This window comes from Hemicordylus capensis, chromosome 1, assembly GCF_027244095.1.
Source record: "Hemicordylus capensis ecotype Gifberg chromosome 1, rHemCap1.1.pri, whole genome shotgun sequence".
Taxonomy (NCBI): Eukaryota; Metazoa; Chordata; class Lepidosauria; order Squamata; family Cordylidae; genus Hemicordylus; species Hemicordylus capensis.
This window is the reverse complement of record NC_069657.1, coordinates 247,011,589-247,028,090: the sequence shown is the minus strand read 5'-3', so window position 1 is coordinate 247,028,090 and position 16,502 is coordinate 247,011,589. Positions and strand designations below refer to the sequence as shown.

Here is a 16,502-nt window from a genome sequence, read left to right as displayed (position 1 = left end):
GCAGCCCCTTCGGCAGTTAAGCAAAGGCTGGTGCTGCGTTTGCAGTGCAGCCCAGGAGCGGCTCTTCCCTGCAGGGAAGAGCCGCTTCTGGGCTGCGTTGCAAACGCAGCACCAGTCTTAGCTCCTGAAGGGGCCGGGCGGCCCCTTCAGGAGCTAGTTAGGCAGGTGCTGCGTTCGCAGCACCAGCCAGGAGCAACTCTTCCCTGCCTTTGCAGAGAAGAGCCGCTCCTGGCTGGCGCTACGAACGCAGCACGAGCCTTTGTTTAGCTCTCGAAGGGGCCGCGCAGCCCCTGCTCGGGAGCTAAACTCCCGCCCCCGCGTCTGACATCAGATGCAGGGGGCATGTCAGGGCCGTGAATGGCGGCTCCTGATTTGGCACGGCACGGGTTCTTTGAACCCATTTGCCCAATTATAGCTACGCCCCTGCCCTCAAGGCTGCTATGAACCTTGGGAGGGAGGCTTCCATAGGCACCAATGGAAGCTTTTTGCCCCGGGTTAATAGCAGGTTCAGGAGATAATTACATACCCTCTTCCTGTGTGCCATGGCCCCAGTCCTAAAGCAAAAACTAAGTCCTGAATTACCATTGCTGTACCCCGCATTTACTGAAAAGCTTCTCCATATAGATTCATTACTTGTCCCCATATTCCCTCCGTGTTTCCCCAGAACATTCATTTTTCTCCCAGATCACCCCAATATAATTTTCCCTCCAAAAATTCATTTCTCCCTAAGCACTAATTTCCCACCACATCCCCTCTTACAAAATATCATTTCTCCACATTCCACTGCAAATTAACTTGTTTTCCCATCTACAAATGTGTTCCCCCAGATCCATTTTCCCACTGCATACCCAAGGGGGGGGGAATCCCTGTTTTTCAAGGAATGTGTGAGCTGACTCAGTTTGAACTGTGGTTCTGATAGAAGCGGCCCTGTTCGACTGGTCCGAGTTCAAATTGGACTGGCCCCAGTTTGAACCAGACTGATCTGGCCTGGTTTGGGGGCCTAAAATTGCCTCTGGACCTGCGCGGAGTCCAAAAATGGGTTGGAAAAGGAACAAACCAGGCCACCGCTGGATCAGGCTACTTTAAGGGATTTTGGCGAGAATGGGGTGGAGCCATTGCCCCTGCCACTCCCCCCCTGTGGCCACTACCTATCCTTTTTTTGCATACAACTGATTCCCATCCTGCCCCCTTTTCCCTAGATAAGCCCCCCTTTTGGCAAAGGGGAATAATCTACTGGCAAAGGGGAATTCTCCCCGAATTCCCCTTTACCAGTAGACCCCTGAGTTGGTCCGGTGGCTGAACCAGACCAGGTCTAGTTTGACTTGGGCTGGGTCGATTCTAACTGAACCAGCAAAACCGGTTCCATGCACACCCCTATATTTTTCCACTCACGGCTCTATCTTCCCTCTGCTCTCCCAGCTCCCTCTACAGTTTAAAGAGTGAGAAGTACAGTACAAAAATACAAACTTTAAAAATAGACAGCTGCTATCCTCCTCAGTGAATCAGCTTGCCTCCACTACTTTCTGCCTCCTCTACCATGTGACCCTCTGGCATCCTCTTTAGGAGCAGGGAGGAAACAACTGCTATAAAAGCCTTTTTTTAACACCTACATTGTTGCACTGGCACTGTCATTAGAGCCTCAGAGCCTCAAAAACACCTTATTTATGAAGTCAGAAGTCCTCTGCATACAACAGTGGTTTTTATTGATTTTTCTTCCTTGAGATGATAATTGGGATTGTTACTTTTTTCTTTTTCTTTTTGCCTTTAAAGGCTGTTTACATAAGAAATTGCAATGGACTATCAAAGCTAATCCTGTCATTTTGCAGGCTGTTGATATTGGAGCTTCCATGACTATTCATGCTTTTGGAGCCTACTTTGGTCTGGCTGCAGCCCGAGTCCTATACCGCCCAGGTCTGAAAGATGGACATGAAAATGAAGGTTCTGTCTACCAGTCAGACATATTTGCTATGATTGGTGAGCAAGAGGCTTCTTCTCTACTATGGGGCAATTTTAATAACTACTTCTGTGGAATAGTACCATACCATGAGGGTGGTCAACAAAATCTCCCTGGCCCCTGATAAGCAGCATCATACTGACTGTGTATGCTTTTTCTGCATGGTCAATTTTTAAAACCAATTGTGTGAGGAAAAACAGGTAATTTGACCTTTACAAAAGAGCTGTAAAGGTCCAAGTTAATCATGTTTAACTCGTATGGGTTTGGATAGGAGGGTTTTAAGTAGAGGTATGCCGAACCAGGTTCAATTCGAACCAGCCCGGTAAGACAGGTTCGGATTTGAACTGGACTGGCCTCAGAAAAAATGAAGCCAGTCCATGTTTGAATTGGACCAGGCCCATTCTGATACGGACTGGATCAACCCAGTTCGAGGATATCTTCTTGTACAGAGGAATCCAATGAAGATTCCCCTTTACAAGCAAAGTGGAATCTTCTAAACACTGGCTCCTTTAAACCCCACTGGCACTCCCCATCAACAGAGCAGGCTGGCGGCAGCCTGGCTTTGGCCTTGGCACATGGTCACATGTTTACATGGTCATGCAAATGGCTTACGCGCATGCTGGGAGGAGCACCAGTGGGGTTTAGAGGAGTCACTGACCTCCCCGCTGCTGCCGAAGCCAGTAAGGTGCCCTCTCACCACCCTTGGCCACCCTTAGAAGCCATTTAAAGGTAGTATTCCCCTTTGCTTGTGAAAGGGGAATCCTCACCAGATTCCCCTTTTACAACCAAGCCCCTCAAACTAAGCCAATCCAGTTCAACCAAATGGACTGGACCGCTAGCCAGTTCAACCAAATTAGCTCACTGATTGGTGGTTTGGTTCAAATTTGGTTCAAATTTGTAATGAACCACCCAAACCAGTTCCGTAAACACCCCTAGTGCTTTACTACTTCAACAAAAGTTCTCAAAGTGGTTTACGAGAGAGAGAGAGAGAGAGAGAGAGAGAGAGAGAGAGAGAGAGAGAGAGAGATTCCCTGTCCCCCCAAGGCTCCCAGTCTAAAAACAATCACAAGGGAGACACCAGCAATAGCCATTGGAAGGATACTGTGCTAGGGTTGCATAATTACAGTTGCTCTCCCATGGCTAAAATGTCAGAGAATCACCATTTTAAAAGGTACCCCTTGGCTCAGTTCAGGGGACCTCTTCCTTTGATATCTGTGGGACGTCACAGTGCTTAACTTTGCCTGCATGATACCCTAAATGAGAATCCAGCACTTAATAAGTGCTGCCATAGAAAGTTTGTTTCTGATTTGTTATTCTTTTACATCTTGGTGATGTATCAAACATTAAAAGGGCAATTCAGAAACAGCCGTGAATAACTTATCACCTTTAATATCTCTAAAAAATGCCTTTACAATTTAAAAATTACGCAGAATGTTTAAATTTGTAACAAAAGCAATAGCTGACCTTCAGCTGTCTCAGTATACCCAGCATACCAAGCTGTTTCTGCTGCAATATCAGGAGCCCTTAGAAATTCTATATTTCCCAAAAGCTGTTTTGGCCTGGCATGCTGCTATGCTATGCCGCGTGCCAGGCATCTGAAAGAGGAGGGGAAGAAAACCCTCTCTGTTGTGGTTTCCTGCCATTGCCAAATTTAAAGAGAAGCACTGGTGGTAAGTAGGGTAGGAGGGAAGGGTGAGGGGGTTGGGTAGTCAGTGGGGCATGACCTTACAAACACACACACACACACACACACACACACACACACACACACACACACACACAAGTTTAATGGCATTATGTGCTTTCTGATATTTATACAGGTACCCTTTTCTTGTGGCTGTTTTGGCCCAGTTTTAACTCAGCAATTGCAGAGCCAGGAGAAGCTCAGCAAAGAGCAATCATCAACACATACTTCTCTTTGGCAGCCTGCACACTCACAGTATTTGCCATCTCTAGCCTGGTTGAATGCAAAGGCAAACTGAACATGGTAAGCTTCATCTTAAGCTCCAGTCATTCATTCAGTCTATATATTTCTATCAAACCTAACAGGAGTTCTTTATATAAGGACTGACAGGACTTCTTAGAAGCTTCATATACAGTTGTAGCATTATACCCTCCAAGTCAGGAGCTGCATAGACTTAAGTGAATTGGCTAAATATGCCTAGGTTCAAGCCAGTCCTCTCCAGTCAGAAGGATGTCAAATAGCAAAACGAATAATATTGTGCAGTGTGAACCATTACCAATAAAGGGCAGATTGTTGAAGGATTGTAACTCAGTGGCATTTGTTTATATAAGATCCCAGGTTGCATCTCCAATAAATGAATCTCAAGTAATAGCACTAGGACAAACCTTTGCCTGAAGACATGGGCATCTGTTGACTGGTTTAGCTCTATCTATCCATCTACCTGTCTATTAGGGCTGAGGATTACAGCAAACTGCTAATCATTTTCATTGGAAACAATCTGGAAGAAAAATGTCTCCAGTATCAGGAGTCAATTTACTACAATTCCAATGTATTCATATCTGTATTGTATTGGATATTATCAGATGGTTGTGGGGGCATGCCTTTTAATAAAGAGCTGGCTTCTGAGAAGAAAGGGGCTGCCTTCGAAACATTTCAAATTCCCATTTTCCTTTCCTGGTCAAGCCCTACAATACACCAGGAAAGGAAGCAATGCCATGACATTTCCTCCTTTTCTGGGTGTATTACTGGAAAAGGTGTGCACAAACCAAAAATTGCTGTTTGGCTTGAATTCAAATCAAATTTGAGCGGAACCGTGTACTGCTGAACCGGTTCGGTTGAACCGACAGGTCGGTCCAGTTCGGCAGATCAGGTGGCTAATATACCTGTGAAAGGGAATCCTGTGAGGACTCCTCTTTACAAGTACAGGGGTGGGGCACCCTGGCAATTGTAAGGGGTGACAAGGAAGGTAGTAAGATCTTTACCTGGCCAGTGTGGCTGCTGGCATGGCTGCCGCTGTGGCTGCTCACCCTCCTTGGTCCAAGCACATGCTTTGCCTTCTTTAGGAAACCACCTGCATGGTGGCAGAGAGGTTCTGGACTCCACAGATGTGTGGAGGCCATTTGCATGGCATCCGCACATGTGTGGATGTCAGGATTTCTCCACTGCTGTGTGGGTGGTTTCCTTAAATGCACTTGGGGCTGTGCCAAGAAGGGTGAGTGGTGACACCGGCAGTTGCAACAGCTGGGTAAGGATCTTACTACATCCCTCGCTGCCCCTGCCCAGCAGCTTGTTCCTTGCCGGACTGGTTCACCCGAACCGGGCCTAGTTCAGTCTGCGATCGAACCTCCAAACTGGCCTGGTTTGAGGCAAACCAGTTCGGTAACAAATTGTTTGTGCATACCCCTAATTACTGGGAAACAAATGGCTACATCCTGTAACTATAGCATGCAACCATTTCCCCCCATTAATGCACCAGGAACAAGATGCAGCATCATGACATTGCTTCCTTTCCTGGGGCATTCTGGGGTGATACCAGGAAAGGGAAGGTGGCAATTTGAAATGCTACTTTTGCGGCTACCCGGAAGGCAGCTAATTTATTCACAGAAGCTGGCTTGTCATTTAAAAAAAAAAAAGATCCCTTCCCAATGCATCTTGCTTATACCAGTTTTCAGCTCAGTGCAATCCTGGCCACACATACCCTGCATTGTTAACATGATGTGAGAATGGCCAGATGGGAATTGTCCAATAATTCAGCCCACATACAGCCCTACTGTCTATTTATTGCAAATATTTTTATCCCATTGTTACAAATATCTGTATTCCCGGCAGCTGCCAACATTAGAATTGCTCTAACAACAACAACAAATGACAACAACAACAACACAACACAAAAGCAGTAGCTGTGGCACAATCAAGTAAAAATACATAAGGCTCTGGGATTTTGAAAAGCCTACAAGATCACGCTAAAAAGCCTGGCAAAGAAAAAAGGTTTTCATATGACAGAACACATAAAAAGACAGAAAGGTTGGCATCAGCGAGCCTCCCTAAAGGTAGTGCCCACATTTTACATAGTCCCCTGTAGATCCAAGCAATATGCACACACACACACACACACACACACACACACACACACAGCTGTGTTCTACTCAAAAGCACGTAGGCACTGCTTGCAGAGGCGGGGCTCCTCTAAGTAATGCCTACTAAGCACAGCACTACCATTGTTCTGATTCGGTTCCCATTGGGCAAGATGGAAGCAGTGCTGGGACAGCAATGACCATGTGCTTAGCAGACACAGAGGAACCCACGCTTCTGCAACCAGCATGAGCATGCAGATTTGAACAGATTCCAGCAGTGTGCATGCACATCGCTTGAATCTATGGTGGACTGCACAATATGTGAAACAGTTTTCATATGCTTCCCTTGCCCAGAGTTATAAGATGCCATCTCTAGCATGTCCTTTATTTCTGTATTCCTTATGCCATTTTTGCAAATGGACCTCCATTGCCTCAATAGAGAGCCATGTTCTGAATGTAGCATCAGTCAATTATAGGCAAGGCAAATTGGTCTTTCGGTTGTACTGGTTTCATCTCATGTCGATATGTTATGCCCCACACAGATACACATTCAAAATGCTACCTTAGCAGGAGGAGTTGCTGTAGGTTCCTGTGCGGACTTGGAAATCTTACCCTGTGGCGCTATGTTAATTGGCAGTATTGCTGGAATCATCTCAGTTGTTGGATTCAAATACTTGACTGTGAGTTTTGTGGGGTGGGGGCAGGGTGCATTGGAAATATGAATTACTCTGAAGCCCTGTTTTTCTACTACTTGTTGCATACTATACTGACTGTGTGTATACGTGTATTTAATTTATGTGAGTATGTTAGTGTACCCAAGATCAGAATTAGTGTGATTATTTATTATTACTGTGGCACATATTGCAAACATTCTCCTCCTTTTTACAAGGCGACCAAAGCAAATGGTATGGGAAAAGTTCAGCAGGATTGATTCTGATTATTCTGGTAGCTTAGCTGTTGCCTACTAAGTTCAAGCTTTGCTCCTATCTATACAAGGGCATTCTTGAGAAACAATCAGAAGAGGCAACACAATACTGAATATTTAAGGGAACGCTTTCTTCTGCATGAACCCCACCGCCCACTGAGATCTGCTGGAGAGGTCCATCTGCAGCTGCCACCGGCTCGTCTGGTGGCCACTCAGGGATGGGCCTTCTCCGCTGCTGCCCCGAGGCTTTGGAATGCGCTCCCTAGTGAAATAAGAGCCTCCCCATCTCTGACAGCTTTTTAAAAACACATTTCTTCACCCAGGCTTTTAATTAATGTTATTTTAATAGTTTTAATGGTTTTAATGGTGTTTTAAAATATTATTTTAAAAATTTTTAATTGTTGTAATGTGTGTGTGTCCCCCTCCCCCCCTTTTTTGTCTTAATGAATGTTTTACTTTGTTTTTATTCTGTTGTAAACCGCCCAGAGACGTAAGTTTTGGGTGGTATAAAAATGTTTTAATACATAAATAATAAATAAAAATATTTCTACAGCTCCAGTCTTACTGTAACTGGAATAGTTCTAGCAAAATTGACAAAACAACCAGACTATTAATATCAAGAAATGTGAACATTGATTTGTCTCAACATAAAAGTTTTATGTCCATCACTTGACAAAGTTATTTTTGAAACAGAGGTTCATTGGGTCACTTTAGTGTATGTGGATGTTTTTACTATCAACTTGGTTATAGTCTTCATGTACTCTGTTCTTGACATGCAGTCCATTGCATATCCATGGACAGTCCACTTTATCATTCATATGGTTATATCTATTGTGGCACCAATGGCTGGTATGACCATTGATTGTATTATGCATATTTAATTGATTCAAATTGTATATATTTCACAATATAGTAATTTCTATCTTATTGTGGTCTTTCTCAATCTATTGGTTATTTTAGGAGGGACGCTTTTTGGCTTTTTTGTGATATATTTAGATCCCAGTACAATACATATCCCACTCTAGATCACATTGAAAGTCATACTGACTTCTTCATGTTGATGATCTGCCTGATCATTCAGTAAGCACACAGACATACAACCTTCAGTTCTGTGTGTCTACCAGTATGAGGCAGAACAAGCATCTTTTTCTTCTTAGATCTCAGGAAAACAAGTCAGGTACCCACGTCACAAGGAACCCACATATCATAATGGGTAGGTTCACACATCATAAAGAACCCGCAGTTCGGCTGTTCTGCTGGTTCTCTGAGCACCTACACAACTTCCAGTGTTGGGGAGGATATGCCGATGTGACAACCCATCCATGTCAGCATATTCTAGCCTACTTGTGGTATGGAACCATCTGTCCTTCACTTCAAATCTTAGATGCAGATGTTGGGTTCCATACTGCAAATAGGGTAGAATATGCCCACATTGGTGGGTTTCCACATCATGCCCAATGTCAGCATATCCTTCCCAGCACTGGAAGCTGGACTCAGGCACACACTCGGGGAACTGGCAGCCTGGTCGAACCACTGGTTCACTTTGATGTGTGAACCCGCCCATCCTGCTGTCATTCCTCTGCAGGATTGCAGCCTCAAATCAGCTTTTAATGCAGATCATGTTGCTGAATGTCCTTTATACACTGCATAATACAGCTTCCATAATGTAGAAACAACAATGAAAATAAGTCATTTTCTTTTGAAAGCTCATTTTAAAGTGGCAGATTCTCAGAAATAACTTCCCCTTCCTTCTAGCCATTTCTTGCCTCCAGGATGAATATTCAGGACACTTGTGGAGTCCATAACCTGCATGGCTTACCTGGAGTTCTGGGGGGCATTGGAAGCATCATTGCAGCTGCTCTACTGAAAAAGTGAGTTTCACAAATGATTTCCTTAGGCACAGAATATCTGACAGTTTTTAAGGTCGTGCTCACGACCAGCCAAAGCAGAATATGAGCAGGGAAACCCAGGTAGCAAGGCTGATGTGGAGGCATAGAACCCACTCCTACCTTGCTGCTCCAGAGCAGGGCTACCCAGATATTTTACCTAGGCTTTAACCAAGGTTAAAGTCACACCACCCCCATGTTACCACCCAGCCCCAATTGTGTGTGCGATCAGGGCTGTTTGCAGCAGCTCCCAGCAGCCTGGCTCGAAAGGCCACCTGTAAAGTGGCCAGGAAGCTGGGAGCTTCTGCACTGATGGGGGGAGCCTCTACACTGCCTGTGCAATGCATTATTTATTTTATTTATTTATTGTTACATTTTATATCCCGCTCTTCCTCCAAGAAGCCCAGAGGGGTGTACTACATACTTAGGTTAGGGGACACTTCCTCCTCCAGATCCCCTTCAGAACGCCACCACTACGCTGAACATGTGGGTGTGTGTGGCACAGTAGTGTCCAGATGAGCCCAAGCTTGTGTGGGGGAAGGCTAGTTGTGTCCTGTCTTCTCCCACAGCCCTCCCCAACCCCAGCCTCTTGGATCGTCTGAACGATCCTTTTGTCTGTTGGTGAAACAGTATTTTTGATTAGGTGGTAATTAAAAGAATTCTTGGATTCTTTGCCTTTTGTCAAGACATAAATTAGGTTGTAATCTATGTCTTGACAAAAGACAAAGAATCCAAGAATGAAAGGAAGATTTTGTTGTTGTTTCTGATTAACTTTTGGGGATGTCTGCTGATTTTCTAGCCTAGTCCTTTGGTCTGCCACACAGCAGTAAAACATGGATTTGACATGGACCAATAAGGATGGCAAGAGAACAGGAGCTGGATCCATTTGCTGAACTTGCATAACGGCAGCCATCATTCTGTGCTTCAGATAAAGGGGTGGCAAGGAAATTCCCCCAGAGGGCACAGCTGGATTAAGGCGGGGGCTTGAGTGGCACTTGCCCCCAGGCCATCCTTCACAAAGAGCCCATGGCTGCCTGAAGTCCTGAGCTTAAATGACAACTAATTGTTTTGCAATCTAGGCAAGCCCAGCCCTGTGTTACATCCCATCCCCCTGAAATCACTCCAGCAGCAGCTGCATCATGTGTGCCTTGCCACTTACGGTGCTGGGAAGCCAGGAAGCTGCAAATGTGTGCCTTCCCCCTTGCTGCTTAAGAGTGGAGGAAGGGAGATGACGCTTGTGTCTGGGCTGAGCCAACCGGCTTGCTATTTTGGCCAGGGAGGGAGAGACTGAACCAACCAAACGGTCCACCAGCGTGTGTGAGAACAAGCCTGCCTGCCTGTCCAATGTCTGAGGTTGAGTGGACTTGCACACTGCTGCCTCCGCCAAGTGGAAGGAGGGAGAGGAGAGAGAGACCCAGGCAAGAGACTGCCTGCTGCTATTCTTGACTGTCTGGGAATGGTCAGCAGGCTTTTCCTGGCTTTTGTTGAGCTGACCGTCCCTTGCTTCTGTACCTCTCCGAGCTGCCTGACTGAAGTTTTTGCAGCTATTACTGCTGCTTGCCTCTGCCTCTTAGGAAATTTCCCTGCTGCTGTAGTAGGCAGATCATGGGAAGTGTGCAGGTTGGTGGTGGTGGTTAAAGTATCAACTGCAACTAGATCAGTAATTTCCCCATAATTGGAGGAAAGGAATATTCAAACATGAAACCCTCTCCCCACTTGAAATGATGAGTAACATCACAAAGCCTGAGGAAAGGGCCACAAATCATTAAGGGAACACTCATAGCTGTGGAGAATGGTACAACCACAGTGCATGTTTTTTCCTCCGACCATGAAATGTGGAGGGATGTTTTTTTTTTAATGAAACTCCTACATGCAGTAATTACCACAGTGTGTTATTTTGTTGCACATAGAAGCGGACATACATAACAAATTCCATCCAGCAGAGTTGAAAGAGATGCAATGTGTGCTTTATTTCTCTCTCTTATAGCCTACAGCCTGCGATTCAGGCTGCTGCTCTGGGATGCACCCTTGCAATTGCTATGGTAGGAGGAGCTGTCACAGGTGAGTAAAATAAAGCTCTTATCAATTTCATCTCAGAAATGTGCTAGTTGTATTCTACAAAATGTGTGAGATGATAGATAGATTGTTTTGAAATGATAAACTCTGCACCCCCACAAAAAATCTGATAAGATCCAATCTGATCTGATAAGTATTGGAATCTGATTGAGGTACCCCTAAAGATATTGAATATTGTATCATTGTCGGATTTCTGATTAGAAATCAAAATTGGAAATTCTGTTTCACATTGAAGTTAATAGGAAAGGGGGTGGGGTGGAATCCTAAGTCAGGAATGGCTGGGCAGTGGGCTCTGAAATTGGGCACAGTTTCAATACAGGATGACAGGACTCTGTGTATTTAATTTGAAGCAAATCAGTGCATGTAATGATATTTAATGAATTTTTGGGGAAATATTTTAAAAAATCTAAAAGTGCTATAAACAGCTTGCTTCAAGGCATAACGTCCCAAAAAATGCAGGAAAGTCCCTCCCTCTGACTATTATTCCACCTTCATGTGGAGGAATCTGTCCTTTGCCTATATGTAAAAGGGAACACACCCCACTTTTCTGCTTCCTATTTTATATTTCCACAATGGTTTCAATGGTTTCAGCAGAAATCTTTGAAAAATTGCACCAAATGTAGTGCATGATGACAGGACACTTTACTCAATCATATTAGAATTATTTCCTATACTTCTGATAATGTCAATATAGTTCCAATATTATCAGAATTCTGATATTGCATAGGCCCAAACTGTTAACAAATGTAGAAGATTACCTTTTAAAACATACACTGATTGTAATCCTAAATACACATAATAGGGATAAAGCCCCACTGAGCTCAGTTGAACCCCACTGCCCATTGAGATCATCAGGAGAGTTCCGTCTGCAGTTGCCACCAGCTCGTTTGGTGGCTGCTAGGGGACAGACCTTCTCTGCTGCTGCCCCAGAGTTTTGGAATGTGCTCCCTGCTGAAATAAGAGCCTCCCCATCTCCGACAACTTTTAAAAGGTCTTTAAAGACACACCTATTCACCCAGGCTTTTAATTAAATATTGTTTTAACAGCTTTATCATTCTTTTAAAATGTTGTTTTAAAAATTTAAATTGTTGTAATGTTTTAACTTTTACTATGTCATTTATTTTGTTTTAACTACTGTTTTAAGTTTTTTTCTGACATTTATTTTAACTGTTTTAGCTTTTTGTTTGTTTGTTGTAAACCACCCAGAGATTTGGGTGGTATAGACGTGTGTTAAATAAATAAATAAATAAAATTGGACTTAATTCTGACAACACATGCTTAGGATTGCACCGTTGGTAGATAATCATTAGATCTTATTTGAATCTAGGAAAAGGAAGGAGTGTTTACATCCCCCTTTTTTAAAATTGGAAAAAAATATACAAAACTTTCATATAAATTAAGAAGAACATAAGAACAGCCCTGCTGGATCAAGCACAAGGCCTATCTAATCCAGCATACTCTTTCAAACTGTGGCCCACCAGATGCCTCTGGGTATGTGCATGCCCTCTCTCCTGCTTTTGCTCCCCTGCAAATGGTATTGAAAGAGGCATAGTGCCTCTGAGGCTGGAGGTGACTCACAGCCACCAGGCTAGTAGCTATTGATAGACCTGTCCTCCATAAATTTGTCTAAGCCCCTTTTAAAGCCATCCAAGCTGATGGACGTCACCACACCCCATGGCAAATAATTCCATAGATTAATTATGCACTGTGTGCAGAAGTACTTCCTCTTGTCTGTACTAAATTTCCTGGCCTTCAGATTCATGGAATGACCCCTGGTTCTAGTATTGTATGTGTGAGAGAGAAATTTATCTCTATTCATCCTCTCCACTCCATGCATAATTTTATATACCTCAATCATATCTCTCTTTAGTCACCTCTTTTCCAAGGTAAATAGCCTCAGATGCTGTAGCCTAGCCTCATAAGGAAGGTGCTCCAGGCCCCTGATCATCTTATTTTCCCTATTCTGCATCTTTTCTAGTTCTACAATATTCTTCTTAAGATATGGTGACCAAAGCTGTACACAGTACTCCAGATGTGGCCGCACAATAGATTTGTATAAGAGCATTATAATATTAGCAGTTTTATTTTCAATTCCCTTCCTAATGATCCCTAACATGGAATTAGCCTTTTTCACAGCTGCCGTGCACTGAGATGACACTTTCAATGAGCTGTTCACCATGACCCCAAGATCTCTCTCCTAGTCATTCACCGACAGCTCAAATCCCATCAGCATAAATGTGAAGCTGGGTTTTTTTGCCCCAATATTCCTTTCTTTTACATTTGCTTACATCAAACCTCATTTGCCATTTTGTCACCCACTCCCTCCAGTTTGGAGAGATCTTTTTGCAGCTCCTCACAATCGGTTATGGATTTCACTACCCTAAATAGTTTAGTGTCATAGATCTGGACACTTCGCTGCTTACCCCAACTATTAGATCACTTACGAACAAGTTAAAGAACACTGGTACCAGTTCCAGTCCCTGAGGGAACGCACTTCCTACCTACCTCCATTGTGAAAACTGTCCATTTATTTCTATCCTCTATTTCCTGTCCTTCAACCAGTTACTGATCCACACGTGAACCTGTCCCCTCATTCCCTGGCTGCTAAGTTTACTCAAAAGCCTTTGGTGGAGAACTTTGTCAAAAGCTTTTTGGAAGTCCAAGTATACTATATTAACCATATCACCTTTATCCACATGCCTGTTGACACTCTCAAAGAACTACAAAAGGTTCGTGAGGCAAGACTTGTCCTTGCAGAAGCCATGCTGGTTCTCCTTCAGCAAGGCCTTTTCTTCTATATGTTTAACAATCTTGTCCTTAAGTATGCTTTCTATCAATTTACTTGGCATTGAAGTTAAGCTGATTGGCCTGTAATTTCCTAGATCCCTTTTTGAAAATGGGAGTTACATTGGCTACTTTCCAGTCCTCTAGTACAAAGTCTTATTGTAAGGACAAGTTACAAATTTGTGCTAGGAGATCAGCAATTTATTTATTATTTATTTGATTTATTTGATTTCTATACTGCCATTCCAAAAATGGCTCAGGGTGGTTTACATTAAAACAAAAACAAAATCAATTAGCTATTAAAATCAAAAACTGTAAAAACAACATAAAACCATTATTAAAACAATTAAAACAGTTTGAAAACCCTGGAAAACCAGGCCAAACAGATAGGTCTTAAGGGCTCTCCTGAAGGTCAATAATGAACTCAGATTACGGATTTCTGCCAGGAGTGCATTCCACAGCCCAGGAGCAGCTAGAGAGAAGGCCTGCCTCTGAGTTGCCACCAGAAGTGTTGGTGGCAACTGAAGACGGACCTCCTCAGATGACCTTAACGTGCAGTGGGGATTGTGCAGAAGAAGGCACTCGCTAAGATAACTTGGACCTAAGCTGTTCAGGGCTTTAAAGGTAATAACCAGCACTTTGTATTTTGCCCGGAAACATATCGGCAGCCAGTGCAACTGTTTCAAAAGAGGCATAATACGATCTCTCTGGCTTGCCCCAGAGACCAATCTGGCTGCCGCATTTTGAACTAACTGAAGTTTCCGAACTATGTAAAAGGCAGCCCCACGTAGGGCGCATTGCAGTAGTCAAGCCTGGAGGTTATCAACTAATGCAGCACTGTTTTGAGATTGTCCTCTTCAAGGAGTGGACGCAGCTGTCGAATCAGCCGAAGCTGATAGAAAGCACTCCTGGCCATAGCCTCCACCTGAGATACCAGGGTGAGGCCTGGGTTCTTCCGTACTTCCAAGCTCCGTGCCTGCTTCTTCCAGGGGAGTGCAACCCCATCCAGCACAGGAAGGTCTAACTCATCCCTCAGATTCTGAGCCCCTACAATGAGCATCTCCGTCTTGCTTGGATTCAGTTTCTATTTGTTATCTCTCATCCAGGCCATTACTGCCTGTAGGCAGGCATTTAGGGAATGAATGCCATTTTCTGATGATGAAGATGAAAAGGAGAAGTAGATTTTGGTGTCATCAGCATATTGATAACACCCAGCACTGAATCTCCTGATGACCTCACCCAGCAGTTTCATGTAGATATTAGAAAGCATTGGTGACAGAATGGAGCCCTGAGGGACTCTATATAACAGCTCCTGTTTTGAGGACCAGCTGTGACCAAGCTCCACCATCTGGAATCTACCTACGAGGTAGGAGCACAACAACTGCAAAGCAGTGCTTCCTATCCCCAACTCCCCCTTCCTTAAATAGCCACTCCTCTCACAAGAGACACCTGGGGCAACCTGGTACAGTGATTGCAGGCAGATGTTAGGGGTTATATTTCAAATTTCAGATGTTAGGGATCAAATTTCAAATTTCACATTTGAGTTCTTCAAAGCTCTTAGGTGGATGCCATCTGGCCCTGGCAATTAGTTAATTTTTAGTTTTTCAAGACAGTTTAGAACATCTTCCCTTGTCACCTCAAATTGGCCCAGTTCTTCAGCCGCTAAACCTGAAAAGCTCGATTCCAGAGAGGGTAAATGATCAGTATAGTCTGCATGAAGACAGATTCAAAGAACTCATTCAGCCTCTCTGCAATCTCGTTATCCTCTATAATAATCCCTTTCATGCTCTCATCATCTAAGCATCCAACTGCTTCCCTGGCAGGTTTTCTACTTCTGATATATTTAAACTTTCTTTTTAGATTGTGAGCCCTTTGGGGACAGGGATCCATCTTATATTTATTTATTATTTCTCTGTGTAAACCGGCCTGAGCCATTTTTGGAAGGGCGGTATAGAAATTGAATTAATAATAATAATTGTTATTATTATTATAAAAAACCTGGAAGAGAAAGAACATTACAAATACTTGGGCATTCTCCAGGCTGATAACATCACACACACTGAAGTTAAAAGAAAAATTGCAAGTGAATACATCAGGAGAGTTAGAAAAATCCTCAAGTCCAAACTCAATGACCATACAAGCCATGAACACCTGGGCTATACCTGTTATCAGATACAGTGCAGGAATAATAGACTGGACCCAGGCAGAGCTAGAGACGCTAGATCATAAGACCAGGAAAATCATGACCATCAATCATGCTCTGCACCCCCGCAGTGATGTTGATAGGCTATACCTCCCTCGCAGCTGAGGTGGAAGAGGAAAGCTGCAAGTCCATCTAACAGTAGAGGAGGAGAAAAGAGGCCTTGAAGAATATATCAAGGACAGTGAAGAAGATGCACTTCAAATGGTCGATAACGAGAAACTATTCAATACCAATGAAACAAAGCAGGCCTACAAGAAAGAACAAGTCAAGAACCGAGCAGAAAAATGGAAAAATAAGCCACTGCATGGTCAATATTTGCACAATATAAGTGGGAAATCAGACATCAGCAAGACCTGGCAATGGCTTAAGAATGGCAACTTGAAGAAAGAAACAGAGGGTTTAATACTGGCTGCGCAAGAACAGGCACTAAGAACAAATGCAATAAGAGCAAAAGTAGAAAAGTCAACAACAAACAGCAAGTTTCGCCTTTGTAAAGAAGCAGATGAAACAGTGGACCACCTAATCAGCTGTTGTAAAAAGATCACACAGACTGACTAACAGACAAGCATCTGACAAAACAGACAAACATCTGCCACACAATACACCAGATATAACTGTAGTCGAGAACAAAGAAAA

General features: G+C 43.7%; 1 protein-coding gene across 8 annotated transcripts in view; it reads left to right on the top strand.

Annotated features, from left to right (window-relative positions):
• Positions 1–16,502, top strand: part of RHAG (Rh associated glycoprotein) — a 54,569-nt gene that overhangs the window by 32,017 nt on the left and 6,050 nt on the right. For all 8 annotated transcript variants that reach the window (XM_053284156.1, XM_053284155.1, XM_053284163.1 and 5 more), the window contains 5 exons: positions 1,827–1,974; positions 3,775–3,941; positions 6,535–6,672; positions 8,673–8,788; positions 10,791–10,864. In XM_053284156.1, coding sequence (XP_053140131.1) covers positions 1,827–1,974; positions 3,775–3,941; positions 6,535–6,672; positions 8,673–8,788; positions 10,791–10,864 — 643 coding nt within the window. The remainder of the gene's footprint in view (positions 1–1,826; positions 1,975–3,774; positions 3,942–6,534; positions 6,673–8,672; positions 8,789–10,790; positions 10,865–16,502) is intronic.